Below are 19,241 nucleotides of genomic sequence, written 5' to 3' on the forward strand. Positions count from 1 at the left end.
ATATGCAGATTCTACCCTATTTTTTACTACAACTTTTTCATTTCTACCTTAAGAGCGCCCGTGCCAGCATATTGTAGAGAGCAAAAATCTCCGTTGTCAGCCCATATCATCCTTAAAGCTTTCTCCAGACATTCGTTGTCATCCACCTCGGTTGCGTTACTAATTATTCCGTGAGCGACTAACTGGCTCCCGAGGCTGCGACGCGCCAACAAACTTTGAACTACGTTCGTTCGATCCAGACAATCGATACAATTTGTGCGGAAGACTCCAGTCTGCTGCCGTGAGCGGACTTTCACCTGGGATGACTCATCTGAGATATAACAAAATCAACACTTGTTAGAGTGAAGTATCTTTTAAGTTAAATATAGTTCAAATTTTGTTATGCACTTGACACAGCGAACAACTTTTCCTTTAGCTACACGATAACAGACTGCTTATAAAACATTAACAGAGTTAAAATTGCCCAGTTTATCCTAAATTCCGATGTAGCAAATTTAGAATTATATTCATAGGCAAACGTATCACACATGCGAGTGCTAGCTATTTATTCCAAATTCCGCTATTGAGGTAGAACGAACCATTAAATTCCATATAAAAGCTAAACGCATCCTGTGAGTCGGCCACGCGGTCGATAAGAATCTTTAGTCGGTCATAGCGCATTCCCTTACATTCCGTATGGAAGTCGTAGGGCTCGTACCGAACCTAGAATTAATAGTGTACATACGAAAGTTATCCACAATGTCGCACAGCAAACTATTTGGATGCATTTACGACTACTTTTTTAGTTACTTCTGTTTCTGTAGAAACTAATTTGATCTATCAATTATTTTACTTGGAAATAAAATGTATTGCTGAAAAAGCAAAATATAGTAAACTTTATCCATACAGTTTTAGTAGTTTTTAATATCAGTAACAATACAAAGAGGACTCACATTTGAATTTTCCATGACAGTAAGGCAACGCGCCAATTCATTGCCCAAAACATTTTCCGCACCTTTCTGGTCAATAAGATTTAATACAACCTAAAAGTCGTCAACATACACCGTTTCTGATTTAGTATTATTATTACATTTTAATGTGGTTCATACCACCAAATATTGCAAACTGAATTAGGAACCTCAAACTACGGTAAGTTATAAATCGAGCTATGAGCTGTTTTTTCCATCATTGGGCCGCCTCCACACTCGTTCCTTTCTTGCTCAATTCCACTAGTTTCCTCAGGAAAGAAAACCATAGAAATGAGTTTACTTCAGCACTATTTTGTTTTCATAAGACGTGTTTTATCAGTCAAGCTTTGACATAAAACATAATTATAAATCTATAATTTAATATATCTATAATTTAATAATCTCTGCAGTACGCCTTATACGCCTATACGTATAAGTTATACTCGACTTAGAATGCCAGATATACCAATACCAAGCGTACTTTTTGTAGAAAGGGGTCTCATTATCATTGGGATAAACATATGAACCTAAACCAATCATGGATTGCACCCAAAAATAATATTTAAAAGAATATAAAAATATAAAACCATTTCAAAACAATTAGTATACGCAGATGATCTCTTTAGAGAAACATGCCTGTTTTCCGTACGTGACAATTTGCTGTTCGAAATGCTTACGGACAACTTCTTCTTGCGGCCCAGAGATCAACATCGGTGGAGGTTTGTACCTAATTATGCAATATTAAATGAAACCTCAATTTAGAATAATACATCAGAGCATATCAAATGTACTTAAGATACCTGTAAGTAGTTATCCTTATGTACAGCATAGAAATATGCATTTCCAATATTAGTTTGTATTTGGTCATTCAATAGTCATGTGGCGACTCCCGATCCGCAAACTCTGTCTCGTTAGATGCTCCATTTAGTTGCTACTTCGAGTAATAAAAAAGAAGGTTGTCATCATTTTCGGTGCTATGCTTCATAGGATATAGTTGCACTGAATAATGAATTACCTGAGGTCAGGTAGTTGTTGCCACAAAAGAGGTATCGAGCCACGCGTCTGCACCAGCGAGCTTCGTCCTTTTGCCGTCTCAATAATGATTTCAGTTTCGACAAAGTTAGCCACATTACCTTCAAGGTCAGAGCCACGGGTATTAAACCTTGTACCAGCCCGTTGTACACTTCGTCTTGAGATTAACGTATAATTGAAGTTCTGGCCATTTTTGAGTGACAACTGCTTCTGTATAACAAAGCCGTGAAGTAACGGAATAAGGAACTTCTGTAGCTGGCTCTCTCCAGTCGCCCATTCGGCTAACAATTGTTGATTCCACACGAAGCGCGAATCAGCCCTGGCATATAGAGACATCTGGCAAAATCCTGCTGTCGTCTTGTCGCGTCGTTGAAGTGAGTGCGTTATGTCAAATTTAGTCGAATAATAAAAGTAAGGAGTTCGTAAAACCTGCCAAACCATTTGTAAATAGACGGCATTTGTCAACCGCTGCTCCTCGGTAAGATGTACATCACTGCGAGCTAATGGGAGTAACTGCCAACCATCGATACGGTAAATAGCTTTGCCACCGACGCTGGCCACCTGCAAAAAAGCGCCATAGGAGAAAGCTCACTAATTTAAGAGATGACTGTGTTTGCACTATTGCGAACGTGGACCGAAAAGACAGCAAGCGCATGCTTAACTAAGTAACGCAAGTGAAAGTTAGTGGTTACGATGCACATAACATTGCCATCTGCACAGAAATTTATTGGTGCGTTGTAAATAGGAATTTACGAACTTTCGTGCGTGCCGTCATAGCGATAACATGACCACCATCAAGAAGCTGGACGAGTCCGGCAAAGCCAAAAACGTGTTGTTGTTTCGGCGGTACAATAACAGATGCACCTTCAAAGAGTTTCTCTGTTAAGCGATCCACCCGAACCTCGCCACTTAACCTGAAAAGGTAAACTTTTCATGAAGAGGAGCATGTTGCATGTAAGCTTTTTAAAATCACCCTATAAGGGTTTTTTTTCCACGCAGCATTATAATTATGTAGTGATATTTGTTATACTTTTGCACGCAATTAAAGTCATTCAACTTGGTACTCACTAGGTTTTCGAGAGTCTTGACGTGAAAACGTCGGTGAGTAAAGAAATAAAAGCTACAAAATATATACTCTACCATAATCTTTTCTTCAATATTCGCGGTGAATACTGAAAAGCAATGTTAACCAGTCATCTTTCTCGCTAATATCAGATACGACTATTCGGTTAGGCATGTATGATAATTATCGCGCACTCAACCTAAAATTTCCTCTAACTTTGATAAGGTTCAATTAAAGATCAACGAAGTGTAAATTCAGTAAAAACTCCAGTTTTCAGGACACTCTAACCCTACGTGTTAAGAGTCTAATATTATTATGTTTGTTCAACTGTCACGCCCGAGAAAAGCAGGGTAGTATCAGATGTTATATTTATCTTATGTGTAGTAATCGATACCTATTTCGAGGTTTGCTTAGCAATGGTGCAAGATCTTAGATCATAATCATTTAAGGGACTTCATAACAGCGAACGCTATGCAACATTTTACGCGAGAGCTGCATGTATGACATCGTCGCTTCATCTCTCCAAAAATGGAGAACAAATAAGGTGTCATCGCAGAATAAGCCCAATTGAGATTTTTTTTTTATCTATTCGCATATAAAAAACATTTAACCATTAACTATGTAGATTGATATTACACTTCAGAAAGATGTTAATTTTATGCCATGATGTTCGTTGAGTGAAGCAGAGTCACAAAAATCTAGCAAAGCCATAGTCATTTAATTATATAAAGTGCAACCCTAAATTATTTTAGAGAGACTTAGGCTGAGAACTTTCGGGTTCAATGCCTGGTATAATAATATCTAGTTACAGTAAATCTAAGTTAATTGAACTACACGGTCTAGTGCATTTTTATTTGTTGTTCTCAAGTGTGTATCATTTATTTATCCCTACGATCGGTACAATGAGCTACTAAGAAAAACGCAGTCCACATGGAGCACTGATCTGTAGACCATTCTGTGGCTCGAATCGTTTTTACTTCGATTATTATAACAGAGTGTCGATGAGAGTAAATTTCGTAATACATGTATTAAAGACCGCTTAAACTTATGAGCTTATTGAGCACATACCATTGTTACGAAAATGCCAAATCTGGCACATTAACAAATACTTTTTTTCTTTCCACCTCTGTGACAAATTACTTTGCTTTTTGTTATAAGTGCTTTTCAGACCCATAAACTTGCGTTGGATTTTTCGGATTTTCGGATCCAGTTGTTTACTACTATTTGTTACAACATATTTTCTACGTCGACTATCTTCCACCTACCTGTCAATGACCAATGTCTCGGATCCACCTGCTACCTGCAGTGCGTAGAGCTGTGAAGTGCTGTATAGTACATATGAGTCGCTAAGCTCCATGGTAGTAGCACCAGACCACTACGTCCACCACGATTAACGTCTTGTTCAGCTGCCCAGCTACAACAATTGATCTCATTCACGTTTCGTTGATCTTCGGCACCAGACAGATACCTCGTTTATGAAATTATATCGTTTGTTTTTCAGCGGGCAGTTCATTTACTTTCGAGAATAATAGTCGATTCTTTCCAACCTGTGTATGCTAATATTGCTTGTAATCTACTGATGGGCCACAAATACAGTGCGTAATTTCGACTCCTCGAAAAAAGGCTGCCTTCTGCCTTCGATACGAAACACCTACCAGTTATGAACAGGTACACAGGATTTTGGAAATTCCTTCTCAGTGGTTGTCCGTTGGCGGTTGTCTGTCGAAGCCACCAGCACAGTCTTAACGGAAAAAATACACTAACTATCAATGCCGTATCAAACAGAGGTAGAAGGACGATCGAGCCTTGCTCTTATGGTGTTAGACAGCAGCCCTCAGTTTTTTGTTCCAAATCAGCAATGTTTTTATTGATGAACGCATTACAAGGACTCGACTGTCGACAACTACCTGAGCGGGCTGCTGACTACATGGGTTAGACGCAGGATATTCATACATAGACATAATGTGACATGCTGCTTCGGATTGGCACTGGCCTGGTACACAAAAGATGTATGCATCTATCAGACTTGCCACGAAGCGTATGGTGTTTTTATATTTCTATTAAATAACGCAAAAAGAAGATTTGCCTTCTGAGTACTAATCACGTTTTTTGAATCCTTGAGAAGGGTGACTAAACAGAGGGTGGACGAGATACGGAAAAATTTAAATACGTTGTATAGTGATACAATGCCACTTAGGAGAGATTGGCTACGATAGCCTTGGATATTTTTTTTGGAGATACATTACTGGCGATTCACAGTACTTTTCGTGATCAGTTAAACACCTAGAATAGGCTGACGAAGAGGTTAACGAATCACGCATCGTCCTAGTAAGACGTATTTCACAGCCAACGTGCAATTAATATTGGTCACTGTTTGATAAATGCGCTATCATACGAGGAATAAGAAATTCTAAAAAATTGAAACTCGTACCTTTCAAGTACTATATATACACACAAATATGCTATTTGGAAGCTGTAGTCAGCAAATCTCGACCTTCTGCCAAAAATCAAATGTTAAGCCAATCCAATTTCAGTCGTATATGTATTACACGAAGACAACAAGTAGCCAGATAGGTAACTTAAATACCGTTTTAAGTCAACCCTTAAATGCCTGGAGTGCCTCAGAACTTCAGACTCTGGAGTTCCTTTGGGTTTTACTATTATGAACCTAGGAACAAGAAGCTTCAAAAGAGCATAACTCCCCGAAAATTTCCATATATTTTTTATGTATACTGCCAAAAAAAAACGTTGTTGAACTTTGAGAGAGGTGTCTACGCGGAATTTCCCCATAGACAGGCGATTAAAGCAACGTAACACATAAAATACAATAATGCGTGTACTAGAAGAGCTTTCAGAAGTGACTAGTGAGTTTCGAATACTTAGACTAGTTTAAGTGGTTTGTTGAAATAGAATGTGACGGCTAAGATTTCAGGACATGACACACTATCCAAAGGAAGTGGAGGAGTTTTTCATAACAAACCATGTTAAGTGTTAGTTTCTTTATTTAATCCCACTTGTCGTGTAGTATATGCCATTGGCAAGGCTCAAACTATAAAGGATTTTAGAATTAGAGAAAGCCTTTCAAATAATACCTAACCCCATAACGACCTTTAAGATCGGACAACTTTTTGAACAGCCTGTACATATCTCATACGCATTTATCTTGATCCAAGCACAAGCCGTTAATTGATCTAATTGTTTTCCCAATAACTTGATACGAAATGTCGGAAAACTTAATAAAAACACAAAACGTTTTCACCGAATCAACTAACTGTTCCGTTTTTATTTTTCGACTCCGCGCACCGTTTTCGCTAATTTACTTAAATAGCAAACTGGATACAAATAGGTATTATTGATATCGTCTGTGGTGTATTCCATTCAATAGAAAAAAAGATGATTCGTATGTACCAGAAATGCATAACTCATAGTAAACAACGCTATCTTTTAATACAACGAATAATGCCACGTAATATTACTCGTTTCTCACCGAAGACTTCGTATCATTTTGAGTACATTCTCTTTTTGTAGTTTGTGATCCTCAGGCCAAAATCTGCGATATATTATTAATACAAGGCGCGTTGCTAGATATCAGGTTGACAATATCATCTATACTCCTGTTGTGTCTTCCCATTCCATTTATTGTACGGCGAATCGTTCTAAGGATTTCCGCTTTACGTTAATTTCTAGCTTTTGGCAACATTTGATATACATATCTACTATGGTAAGGGAGAAATATCATAGGCCCCATTCGTCGTCTTCCTATCGTATCTTCCATTAGGAGAACGAAAGACTTCGAAGGATAAGTCTACCTGACTGCTTGCAATGAAATGCATTCATTGCTATACTTTCATAGTGATCCATATGGTGTTCGGGTTACTAAGATATCTCCGTTTGTACAAGCAGACACCAATTAAACTGATCTGCTTTTAACTAAACAAAGATTTTTCTGTATGTAGTATAGTAAAACAAAAATTTCATTCAACTTATCCTATTACCTCCTAGGCACAGTGACTGCCGTTGAGCGCACCTCACGCAGTTATCTTTCACATGCTTCACAGACACCCACTGACCGTCATTTTGTTTCCAAACGTCCAGCGCTCTTCGCCTACGTACTGAGATGTAGCCTCCGGGTAACCTACGTCACACGGTCGGTTTGTGTGCCTTTTGCCTTGCGTTACTTGCGCCACGCGTCGTCGGCCCTCAACATCGCGGTGCTCAAAAGTCAAAAACTGACTGAAACGGAGAACGCCAGATCGTCACGAAACGAATCTAAGTGAATTTATATCAGTGAATTTATTTACTGTCAGTATCTTCATCAATTCGTGTTGGTAAAACTTTAGATGTATGATATATATTGACGCTATGCTAAGAATTTCAGACATATACGTATGGATATATAGAAGGATGGTGTTCTGAGAGAAATATGAAACAGTGTTTCAATATGTCATAGTTTACTAAACATGTTCATTGCTTTTAAAACATTGTGTCAGTTTATATAACTTAGGACAACTACGTTGATTTCAAATTTTTCAGAAATGGAAAATGATAACATCGATATTTGGATAATATTCTGTAATGTATTATAGTTTAGAAAAATGTTCCCACGAAAGCGATATTGTACTATTTCTGTCTCTTATTTAGAGTTCTTCACTATTTGCAATTGCTAACTTCTTGAATTTTATGTTGAAGATGGATGTTTCCAAGCTTTTTGTCAGCAGATGAATATGCAAGCTTGTGTTGTTTCTAACGGTTTTGACTGTCTGACGGTCTAAATGAAAAGTTACTCATCGGCGATTATTCTCAAATAATTAACATCTGTGGATCCATCTATAAAACGCAAACAATAGCTAGATACGCATAGATAGAAACTGAACACTAACGTTTCGAAGTTCTGTAATGTTATCCGCTCCAAATGCGTTTGAAACTGTTCCCCGACAAAACGCAAGTGAACCCAGTCGACACGTTTACACAAAAGTAACCCATTCGTTTATGATTAACAGTGCCGTTGGTGTCACTGCGAAGCAAGGACCCTTTTTATGCACTGATTTCGACGCGTGCTCCGCAGACCCTTCGTGCAAAATAGCGTTCGTTTATCGCAGCATTGTCGCTCCATTTAGTTGCTTTGTTCACTTGCTGTCGACAGCTTACCACCTTATGTAATATGGATCCCCTTGCCTATGGCCACCTGTCGTAGATATCTTGTCAATCGTCTTACGACAGGGATTAGACAGGTAGTATACTACATCGGTCAGTGTTCCTCTGTACTGCCCTCGTTGACACGGGCCGCAGCAATGTTTCGAACGTACGCTGTGAATTGATTCAGTCCGATCCTGCGGCGATTCTCTCTTTACCTCACGAATTTCCTTCAGATTTACTCGATCACGCACCACTGATTACTGCTACCACTGCATTAGTGCTATTGCTAACTAGATAGATCTCGATTGTTGTAGTTTATTTACGACTCTTATTCACTATTGTTAGTCTATCAGCGAGATCAGAGTGATGGTCGTATTACCGTCCGCGAAGTCAGATTATGCTTAGCTTTCAGACAGTGGCCGCCAAGCATTGAACGTAATATAAAGTTAGCTTGACTAACCTATGTTTCTTACTTTACTGCCACAGATCGTTGGCGGAAACTGCACTGAAAAAATTGAATTCTGTTGTTATTTGGCCAGCAAGCTTTTGTTCACTACCCCAGCTCCCTGTACCTATAGTGCAGGACAAACGATTAAGGCGTTAGCAGTTACTACAACTACTGATATAGCAAACAAATCATCTACCTATTTTAGGTAGATTTAAAGCTTGACTTCCCCGACACGACTCCGTAGGAGGCCGAAAGTACGTGCTTCGTAGGATATAAGTATATAAAGAGCCGGAATGATAATGCCAAAAAAATGTGGTTTCACATTGTTCGGTTCTTGTAGACAGACAACGTCAACACGGCTAGTTCTAAAGAACTACGCAACCAGTAAGTTGTTTTGCCAGTGCTATACTTGTAGCCGAACTATAATAATAATGCTAATAATAATAAGATCTAGTCAATCTTACGTAAAATTGTTTGATCGGAGCTGTGCAGCTCGCGAAAATCGTGTATCTTATTACATAACCGATTGCGGGCGGCGATCAGAAGGGGAACCGATTTCTCAGTAACAACGATACTATCTGCTTTGTTCTTTGCTGACTAAGCGGTCACTCAATGGTGGGGTCGGAGGCTTGTGAAATCGTACGCTGTGGGACCGTGTTCAGACATAACGGATTTGTACAGATGTGCGTCATGCAACCCTGAAGTACAACTGTATTGTACATTGAAAAAAGTAGTGCTGTGTGTAAACTGATGGACTGATCTTTGCATGTAACAGTTGGACCTCTCTTTGAAGAAAACAAAGAAATCATCGGCTGTAAGCAATGGCATTATTACATTACGGTAAGTGGCGAAGTAATACTTGAAAGTTAATGTTTTTGGGTGCGACACCAAGTTCTTAGACATTTGTCGTTTTAATTTCCTTTAGTCTAGTTAATTAAAATCAACTCCTAATTTTTTTTGTTCATTGTCTTATTTAGTTTTTTTTAATTGATATGACTTACGCTGTGCTACCTCGCGGCTGCTGTAGAGAAAAGACGCAAAAACAGGTTCCTTCTTTTTCATTTTCCCACTTTTAAAACAATGTTCCCGATTAAATTTCGATAATACATTTTTTTTAATACAATATATTTAATAAAACAATTTGTTATGAAAACACGTTCGTAGAAATACGCATTGAATGTTACGAATCATAAGGGGTAACCTATCTTATTTGAAATTTTTTTCTATTTTCGATAAAGAATACACTGAATAGCTTGGAACAGACGCTGTTCATGCATCAAATGAATTTGTCTGCATTTTAATAATTAAATGTTTAGCGTAATTTGAAGGCCAGCATGGTAGTTAGGAGGTTAGCATCCTCACACATGTTTCCAAAGGCTGATAAATGCGTTTGAGGATGTGCGTTTATAAGTAACTCTAGAGACGTTAACTGAAAAAGCTTCACATGGGTTGAATTTCATAAATTTAAACCAGGCGTTCTGTACCACATTGATCCGTGCTATTTGTGTTTTAGTGTAAGTTTGATGTGTCTTTAGATCTATTCTTTAACTATCAGTAAGCCCAGAAAATGTTCAACTTTAGTTAAGTGCGCTTTTGTATAACATAATATATATATATATATATATATATATATATATATATATACATATAAATATAAATTTTTCCACATTGTGTGACCTTCTGCAGGTACTTTTCGAGTAAAACAGATAAGTAGGATTTGCTATGCTTTTATGTTCCATTAGCGGTAATACGAGCACCCCTGGCATTTTGTTAGTGTTATATATTCTTATATTTACAATAATTATCCGCGCCAATTTTTACGGACGTGTCAGTAAATTAAAAATGTCGAAAATGCTATTCGTTTCTTATTTTACAATATTAATGTTTCTTCTAGTTAGATCCTCATGAGGTGACAAAGCGCCATTGATAGTAGACGACACAATGCCCCATATAAAGTCACAGTTGCCTACATTAAAGCATAATCTGTATTTTAGTCTATTTCTGCGTATGTGTTCACCATATAAAGGTGTTCAATATCAAATTTGATTGATTTTACTGGATTTTTCATGTCAGTTTTTCTTAGCAATAAAATAAGCTTAGCTAGGTTTTTTTTCATCTTTAGCTCCAACTTTATCGTCAAAATAAAATCATTGCTGGCCTTAGAGACAGACCATTGAACTACCGCATTATTGATAATTAATCGACCTCTCATAAGGAGTGCCTGTCGATTTAATTTTGCCCGGTGTCGATTAGGCTTGAGCCATCCAGGAATACAGTAGTAATTACATTTACTTTTGCTACCGTACACCTGAAAACGTAGAACCCCGAAACTCATACAAAACTTAAGAAAAATTACACACAAAGCTACGCGACTGACCGTCTGCCTTCCCTTAAAACCCACTCAACCGTGTGAAAGTATACCGTTTTGCTATCAGGTGATTAAAATTAATCCGGCGTCACTCCGATCGCAAAAGGCTTTATGTAAAAAATCTGAAATTCTACTATAAAAAGGAGTGGTACAGCCATTGATAGCTAGCGTTGAAATCTCCGTGCGAAGCATACAAGTACGTCTTTATGCGAATGTTTGAAACGTCATGAGAGAATAGAGAAAAAAAGCTTACTGATGTCGGAGACAACTAACAAGTTCCGGTTGGATGGATTAGATGCGCCGAAAACTTTTCTACGGTAGGTAAAAAAAAAAAGATAGATTCGACCATCAACAGAAGGTTGGTCACGTAAGTATCAATGTAACCTTGTCGTAGCGTCTGTTAGGGAATACACGACAAATGTCCACAATCGGCACTGTTTGATCATGATTTCACCTACTGGTAGTGTTTGCAGTTTTTCAACTGGCGTCCATTTACCGAGCCAGCTGCACTGTGCAGAGGCCAGTATCGTTATTTGTCGCCATATCGCCAGGACTTCCTCGTCGACAGCATAATACCCATATTCGAGAAGTGGCTGTTCATTTCAGCGGGCTCAATACGTCCCTTGTAAGTGTGTGTCAACACATTAAGAATTAAATTATCGTCAAGTCTAACTTGAAGCTTTAGCAATGGTTTATATCTTTGATATCTGTCCCTTACAGTTATTTGTTTAGAAACCAGCAAGTTGTCAAGTCGACAGAGTATGAAGCAGATGATAGCATACGCAGTTATTTGGCGGAGAAATCTGCTTCTCCGAAAAAAAGGTCATACCAGTGTAGTACAATCTAAATCGCTGCAGAGTATGTATGTGCTGTCTATCTGAGTTCTACGGTGACTGATGCCCCTATTGGTGTGTCAGGGTATGCAGAAGATACTGATAACCGAAAGGCTGAAATAAAATTTTTGATAATGAAGTATTTTGTAAGTACGCAACGTTACCTGCATACATACATAGGGGTGGATGACCCTAATTGGGTCGTCCACTTGGCTACAAAAGAAAAACTCTTCACTTTATTACAATAATAAAATGTGTGTATTTTTTAGAATTTATAGTTATAATACCTGTCTTTATAAAGTCTCTCTCATATGAAAGTTAGTGCCTAAAAACCTTTCGCTGTTAAACTTAGTATTCTGCTGATGTTGGTTGTGCTTAATACCATTCTAATACAGTGACGAGTTGCCAAGTCTAGAAAGGGACGTGCGCTGTCCTGCGAAGCACGGCAAAAGATTTCTAGTGGAACTATAACTTCGCCAAGATGGAAATTACTCAGCCTATACTCTTGATGCGCTTTTGCGCGTTTGCGTCACATTCTAAATCCTAAAACGTAAGACTAAAACTACCACACCTGTAAGCTAGACCGTCGTAGCGCAATTGTAGATCCTCCCTAACACATCATTAATAATCAAGGACTGTTTTATGTTTTTGTTATTCTAATTATCTGCTTGTAACACAAAATGTGCTTCAGTTTATTTCAATATGGAGCTCATTAGATTGCTTCCGTTTATTGTAATGTTTACCTATGGCTAATACTAAAGGTCACTGATGGATGCTTGGTACTTGCGCGCGATTGGGAATTCAGATCGATCTTAAAACGAATAAACATTCACGATGAACTTGAGGATGACGAAGACCCTACTGAAGGACGAATCTTTACGGGATACGTCATACCACCGGTAAGATAACGGCATTTCGTGTCATTCTGATTGTAGAACGTATAAGACACGATCTACGCGTAAAGATTAAATCATTAACAATCTCGCAATTTGCAGGCGAACTAGAATAGAAGCCCTAATAAAAATAGTAGCATAAAAAGGAATTATTAAATGTACTGTGTGATTTTTCGCCTGTATGATTAAGTCTGCTTTTTACTTTGATTTACCACCAAGCTCATATATCTTTGGGTAGTATTGATAGTTCTTATCTATCGACACAGCAAAGGAAATGTCCAGGTATAAGATGTCTATAGAGATCATCTCTACAAGTTAAGCACTGGGGAATTAGAAATCTGAATGAATCGTATAGCTTCCTGACCTGAAGAGTTATTTATTACTACACTGGTAAATTATACCAAGATTAACACCTTACCGTATTGCTTGGTTTAAAGAGTAATTTTAGTGCTCAAATTGTACCAACCGACTGCATCGGATATTTCATTCGTTTGGAATGGAGATCCACGATTATCGCTGAGAGCTGTTTGCGAGTTTATCCAGACTGGATGGGGCAGCTTGTTGATCAAGAACCTGCCGCTGGTGAGTTTTTGATCTAATTTTTGTTGTATTCAGGGTTCGAAAATGGACAGCGATGCGCGAATGCTTTTCCGTATAGCATATCATGAATCTGGCAGCATCCAGCAGCTGTTGAAACAAGAAAATAAGCCTTACCATTTACTTTGTGAGCCCTATTCTTTAAATACACTAGGATCGTATTTATAACAAGATTTTCGACGTTTAACTCAGATATTATTGTAATTAGTGAATAAAGGGGCCGATGCACGTTACTGATTGGGAAATACTCAGTGCTAAATTTGCTTTTTGACTAACTTTCTAAATCTTTAGACTGTCCACTTTATGGGCCGCGTCAGCTGTGGCTTGTAAAGAGCTCGGCTTTTAACTACGATACTTCGGTTTTCTGTTTACTAGGGCACCATGGACCCTTCCTGTACTGAAAAAGCTGCGGCTGTATATAAGCTTTTCCAGGCTCCTGAATACAGTAATCGGATATATGGGCATATTTACTATTCACTTTGGGATTCATCTTCATGGTTATAATTATTTCACGCATCTTTCTCTCATAATATGTACTTCGTTCACGTTTATGGCCTACAGTGGCCTAACGTGGATAGACGTCGAATGCTCGTTCCTAATGCTTTTTCCTATTAGAAACGATCGCCTTTCATTATTCATAGATCGATAACTATCGAGACTTAACGTCGTTCTCTTACTCCGAAATTACAGTGCTATACAATACCTCAAAAATATTCTCTGTATACAGAGTGCTCAAAACAGAGTAGAACATATGTAGCGGCTTCCCCTACTGGGCGTGCATTCGCCCGTATAGTCTTTTGAGAGTAAAAAGCTTTTTAAATTTATTTTTTGAAACAAGACCGCAAGCACGTAATAATGGAGAAACAGATTTTAGTTACCCAGAAGATTTGTAACAGACATTAAATAAAAAAAAAGTTCAAGAATTGATCTAAAACGTCACTTCTGGTAATCCGGAAGTATTAATACGACTATTAGAAGTTGTTTTCTAGAGGAGAGTATTTATCGCCAGCTGGTTAGCCCAGATGAGTTCCAGTAGTTAGCCTGTTTTCCGATTTCTTGCGCTGTGTTGCAGCCTTTGCGCTTCTTGGCACTTTTGGCCTATTGTTAGCCCAGAATTTAAATTCACTGGATTCTGACATTTGTAAACAAGTCTCAAGCAAACGTGTCTACGTAGAACAGTACTGTTTTATTCGGAGTTGTTATTAAATCATTACATGCGATTGTAGAAAAGAATTTATGAAAATGACTGCTAAACAGTTGTGTTGAAGTTCAAGCTGAAGCATAGGGAACAAAAATTGCATTATACATATTAGCATGTCAGTAAAACATACTCGTACCTCTAGTGCGGTGTACGCTGACGTACGCACAATACAAGCGTGTGCTAACGATGCCCTGCATTGTTTAGCTTTCCGTCAAGAATAATTATTTTGGCATAATATGAGGAGATCAAACTATTCTAGTAATCATGGTGTATGAAGGGCGTTGGGACTCAGAACAGCAGTATAACGAGTTCGATTTTTCAGATGAGACTCGGTTATTTTTATACAACTTTTCTGTTCTTTCTTAATTATTACACCCATTATAAATTTGAAATTGGTCTGACCGCGCCACAGGCAGTTATCAAAATGTTTCAGCTTGAAGGATCATACAAAAAGCCGTTTTGCTAACACCAATCTTCTGATCCCAATTAACTACATGTAGGCGAACGAGTTCATCAGAGCGTCTGTAAGTTAATACAGATAAACGCTAACACAAAAACTTTTATGCGATAAAAAATGGCAACTCGAACGGCGTTTGACTAGCCTTCATACTATTAACAATTACCGATGCAGCTGGAATATTTATTTTATCAAGGGGACCGTCAAACATGTACGCATAGCAGAGCTCTAATCAGTAGATTTTGCCTTTTTCAGGCTACCAATTTACACAAAGATTATTTTGATTGCTGTTTTGATTCCTGCTAATCTTAAATTCTACATGTAAACAAATTTAGTGCTATAGTGTGGTTCACGTTTTCAGGAAACCTTACGCTAAATTACCTTGCAATACCAGGATCGCACAACGCTGGCGCCTACAAGGTGTACGAGCCTCATGAAGAATCTTTCATCACATGGTTCGCAAATGTTGTTAATAGAATTCTCTTTTTGTAAGGAGAATTTGCAAGATATGCTTTACACCGGAGTTCGAACCAGCGATTATTAGCCGTCAATAGAAAAACATCTTATTAGTTTATTTCTCACATTTTCTGAATCTAGTATTACAGTTTGTATATATTTTTCATTCGTTTATGAATGTGCTTATGATATATAATTATTAAGTCTTGCAAATATCACTAGCAAACTAAATACTACGTAGACAAACATTTATGTTGTTCGAGTATATAACTGTAGTTAGTATAGCAACTGATATCTGTTCAGGTATCGCGATTGCCAAGAGGAGGACATTTACTCACAACTCGTATATGGAAGCCGTTTTCTCGATATTCGGCCAGGATTAGTCAGTACAAATAGTGAGTACCAGAAGAAGCAGTCAAAGATGCTCTGGTTAAAAATTGCTAAACTTTCCGCTTGAAGCTTTTACTTACTGATTATGCATCTGAGATTGTATGTGGCTGATGATGTCTTAAAGGTTGGAGTGTTTTGTGTATGAGATGATGAACGACGCATTCAACGTTTACGGGTCTTATCGTTTGCAAACATAATTGTCAAGAACGAAATAGCAGATGACACAGCATGTTTTGCCTCTTTTACAATTCCACAGAAGTAGTTGATACAGTGTATCTGTCGACACGCCAATAGTGCAAATTTCATCCATATTAATCGTCATGCACTTTATTTCTTAGACACAAAAACGTTCTGGGTGTTTCACTCGGCCATCCGAACGGACAACAGATTGCAAAGCGTACTTCACGATGTTAAGAAATTCCTTGACGAACATAAACGTGAGGTAAGGAAAATAGAGAATTAAGAAATTTTAGGTAATTATGGAAGTGATTCAATTAGAAACTTGCTTTATCTAAGGTGCTATTAAAAAACTAAAGCTATATGAAAAAACTGTCTTGAGCATTTATGCAAGCGGGCTCTTGATGCCATTTGGCAAGGCGCGCGTATATGAAGGCCTTAGAGACTATGAAAGTTCAATCATTCATACTTATAGGTGATCTTCATCGACTTCCACGAATTCCCATGGGGCTTCAAAACGTCAGCGGATTATACGTCATTGGGAGATTTTGTCGAGAAACATCTTGGTATGCATTCGATAATCGAATTTGTTTGGATAATCGGACGCTGTTTGTAATAAAGTGTTCAAAAAATGGTGCTCAGCCCATAAATCTAGAATTGTAATTGCAGTTAACCTTACATACAACATTGAATCCAGACGCTAAGCCTTGTCCATTTATTTTGTGCCACGAACAGGACCTTACATTTTGCAGTATCGTCCCCATATGATCACGTTGTCCGAGACAGTTGCATTAAATCAAAGAGCTGTGGTCACATTCTCACAGGATGACAACCTCGCGCGTAGATTCCTACCTGGCGTGTACCACGCGTGGGCAAACACCGACAATCTACAGGTAATCATCGTCTATGCATAGTTAAGCATGCATAGATATGTACGTATTTTTTTTTTGATGACTGAAACAGTGACATAGCTCTCGAACCGCACCATTATAAATACCGTCTGACACATATAAAGTCAATTCCTTTTACCATTTGTGTAGGGAGTTTATTTTTAGGTGCAGTATTCTGTCATTAGTTATTTCTAAGCATATTTCGCATTGATTCTTGAAGTTGTAAGGCAAATAAGATTTTCGGCATAGAACCTGTGTAGAATGTTCTGGCGCCTTTGGAGCCAGAGATTATAATATTGTTGCGAGTGTGACTGCCAGGAGAGAAACGCACATGTTCATGCTAAACGTTATATAACTAACAACGTGTTGACAAAAGTCAATCCTAAGTAAATAACGTCGTTAAATAATTAGACTAGCCTATAAGTGAACACCGCCTGGTATATAGCTGAACTAGCTTGGCGACAGACTCATAATTGATGTGTAGTAAATAAAGAGAATCATCATTTATGACCAAAGGCAAATGATCTAACACTAACCTTTAGTACGGTAGAACATAATCCTAGTGTCGAACATAGAATAGTTTCAATTATGTTAGCTATAGCCAAGGGATATTTCAGCATCCGGGCTAAATGGCGTAAATACACGTGTGTATCGTTAAGGAATAGAATTTTACCGTCTTAGCCTTCAGTTTGATCTCAAGGGTATCCTATTCACCGGTTCACAAATGAAAAGGACAATAATAACAATGTTAATAATAATAGGATTATTGCTTTGATGTTCTACACTTATCATACATTCAGGTGCTGAAAGATCGCTTAAGGCAGATGCAGAATCAGCAAAGCGAAGGCAACAGGCTTTATTCGGCCATGGCGCAACTGACTCCTCAGGGTAGGTGGCGAGCTTTCAAGAAGCTGCCGGTAATTAAGATCTGTTTAAAATAGTCTATAATTTGTTTCTTTAAATGATTATTATTACGAATATCACTGCTATTCAAAGGTATTCTAGAATATTAATTTAGCATTTTTTGGAACTGAGGCTTCGTTCAATCTAGATTCGTTCGGATACTATTTTCCCAGTCTCACTTCTTGCGAGAAGAGCACTTATACGAGGAAATATTTCATGGTGTTACAGGTGCGTTGAATATTATTTTTGATCAGTATCAGGGCGGTGTACGGGCACTTTCACATCTAAACAATATGAAAGTAAGTAGCCAGTGTCTGGTGGACTACTTACGAGTAGCCACCACAAGGCTTCATTGAGCTACTATGAAGTTCGTTTACACACAAAAGTTTCATTGTTTCGTGTATTTGGATTTGTGTCGTCCCTTTATAATATTATATTGTCTTTTCTTCTATAATATATTTCCATTTTTGCGGCGTACAACGGAACTCATGGTTATAAATTGACGCGAAAAATATCCTAAGTGTATTTGAAGTCTCCCTTCATTTGAATATGTAAATGAAATAAACCTCAGGAGTGTTTTGTGCTTTAGATGCAAGAAAAGCGCACCGGAATATTGTGAACTCTATCCGCCTTTTAACTTATTTGTTCCATTGTTGTGTCGACCACATTTGCCAACGTACAAGCAAACACACTATATCGTATATTTATCCCAGGATATGTGCAATTGTTTGCGATAGGCAATATATCCATAGACAGTAATAGGCGCACAACGTACCATGCGTGGTATGCACGAGCAGCTGAGAACTAAACGAATCCCCCAGTAGATGTATAATTTGTATGTTTATGTCAGTTTTCTCGGCTACACGGCTCTTATATAACACTTATGTTTTTATTCCTAGGTAATGTTGTGGTGGAGAAAAAATCAAGAATACCGCACTTCAACAAACATTATAGCTATGGACTATTTAACATCATCGAGTGTCGTCGATATCTGTCGAGCCATTAATGCTCAGCGCGCCCTTGATCTGCGCAGGGGCCATCGTTTGCCATAGAGGGGTTTGTAATTAAAAATCATAATATAATAAAGGAGAAACTTATTTTAGATACGACATCTTTACTAAGTACGCTTCTTAAAAGTACGTATTGAGAAGAGCCAATTTGTTACGGTATAACATTTTTGTTGAATATTTTGCGAGAAAAAAGAGAGACAAAATATCGATATGAGGCTTGAATTAGACATCGCCATTACTAAGGATCTACTCCTAATAGTTGCTATAACTGGTCTACAACGGCGTACCTACATAAATTGTCGAAGCAACCAAAAAAGTTATAAGGCTTGCGGTGCTACGCACAAAAGGTTGATAGTTGAATAAGTTGAACTCCGGTAAGTTGCGATAAATAAGCAAAATGGTTCCAGCCACAGAACATTTCTCATCCTTAAAAACCGATT

The 19,241-nt window shown here is 38.0% G+C and overlaps 2 protein-coding genes and 1 long non-coding RNA gene across 16 annotated transcripts in view; 1 reads left to right on the forward strand and 2 right to left on the reverse strand.

Moving 5' to 3' along the window:
- Sac1 (phosphatidylinositol-3-phosphatase SAC1) overlaps positions 1 to 4,906 on the reverse strand; it is a 7,972-nt gene extending 3,066 nt beyond the window's left edge. The window contains exons 1-8 of one of the 3 annotated variants that reach the window (XM_022798361.2): positions 4,698 to 4,906; positions 4,308 to 4,490; positions 2,737 to 2,893; positions 1,963 to 2,540; positions 1,584 to 1,674; positions 933 to 1,022; positions 579 to 702; positions 48 to 310 (exon numbers count right to left, since the gene is read on the reverse strand). In XM_022798361.2, the coding sequence (XP_022654096.1) occupies positions 48 to 310; positions 579 to 702; positions 933 to 1,022; positions 1,584 to 1,674; positions 1,963 to 2,540; positions 2,737 to 2,893; positions 4,308 to 4,399 (1,395 nt within the window). In that variant the 5' untranslated portion in view covers positions 4,400 to 4,490; positions 4,698 to 4,906. Of the gene's footprint in view, positions 1 to 47; positions 311 to 578; positions 703 to 932; positions 1,023 to 1,583; positions 1,675 to 1,962; positions 2,541 to 2,736; positions 2,907 to 4,307 lie in introns of all 3 variants that reach the window. The other 2 variants (XM_022798360.2, XM_086982814.1) reach the window with 2 other exon arrangements.
- A 1,388-nt stretch (positions 4,907 to 6,294) lies between these two features.
- LOC147756941 (uncharacterized) lies at positions 6,295 to 16,780 on the reverse strand. Of its 3 annotated transcripts, none has more exons than XR_015323204.1 (3): positions 16,682 to 16,780; positions 13,187 to 13,407; positions 6,295 to 7,275 (listed from the first exon to the last, which is right to left on the reverse strand). It is a non-coding gene; the product is annotated as an uncharacterized LOC147756941 (long non-coding RNA). The 3 variants fall into 3 exon arrangements; XR_015323202.1 differs by having other exon boundaries at positions 16,678 to 16,775; XR_015323203.1 differs by lacking the exon at positions 16,682 to 16,780 and adding an exon at positions 15,902 to 16,166.
- LOC111248040 (uncharacterized) lies at positions 7,204 to 18,893 on the forward strand. 10 transcript variants are annotated; one of them, XM_022799731.2, is made up of 14 exons: positions 7,204 to 7,344; positions 8,967 to 9,010; positions 9,229 to 9,466; positions 11,459 to 11,619; positions 12,589 to 12,726; positions 13,158 to 13,302; positions 15,319 to 15,430; positions 15,735 to 15,826; positions 16,160 to 16,263; positions 16,474 to 16,564; positions 16,734 to 16,891; positions 17,689 to 17,776; positions 18,020 to 18,090; positions 18,691 to 18,893. In XM_022799731.2, the coding sequence occupies exons 3-14, from the start codon at positions 9,448 to 9,450 to the stop codon at positions 18,841 to 18,843; spliced, it is 1,332 nt and encodes a 443-aa protein (XP_022655466.1). In that variant the 5' UTR covers positions 7,204 to 7,344; positions 8,967 to 9,010; positions 9,229 to 9,447; the 3' UTR covers positions 18,844 to 18,893. The 10 variants fall into 10 exon arrangements, with proteins under 10 accessions (XP_022655466.1, XP_022655470.1, XP_022655468.1 ...); XM_022799735.2 differs by having other exon boundaries at positions 15,337 to 15,430; XM_022799733.2 differs by having other exon boundaries at positions 11,468 to 11,619.
- The last annotated feature ends 348 nt before the right edge of the window (positions 18,894 to 19,241 follow it).

The sequence above is a fragment of the Varroa destructor genome, unplaced genomic scaffold, assembly GCF_002443255.2.
Source record: "Varroa destructor unplaced genomic scaffold, Vdes_3.0 BEIS01000003.1, whole genome shotgun sequence".
NCBI classification, from domain to species: domain Eukaryota; kingdom Metazoa; phylum Arthropoda; class Arachnida; order Mesostigmata; family Varroidae; genus Varroa; species Varroa destructor.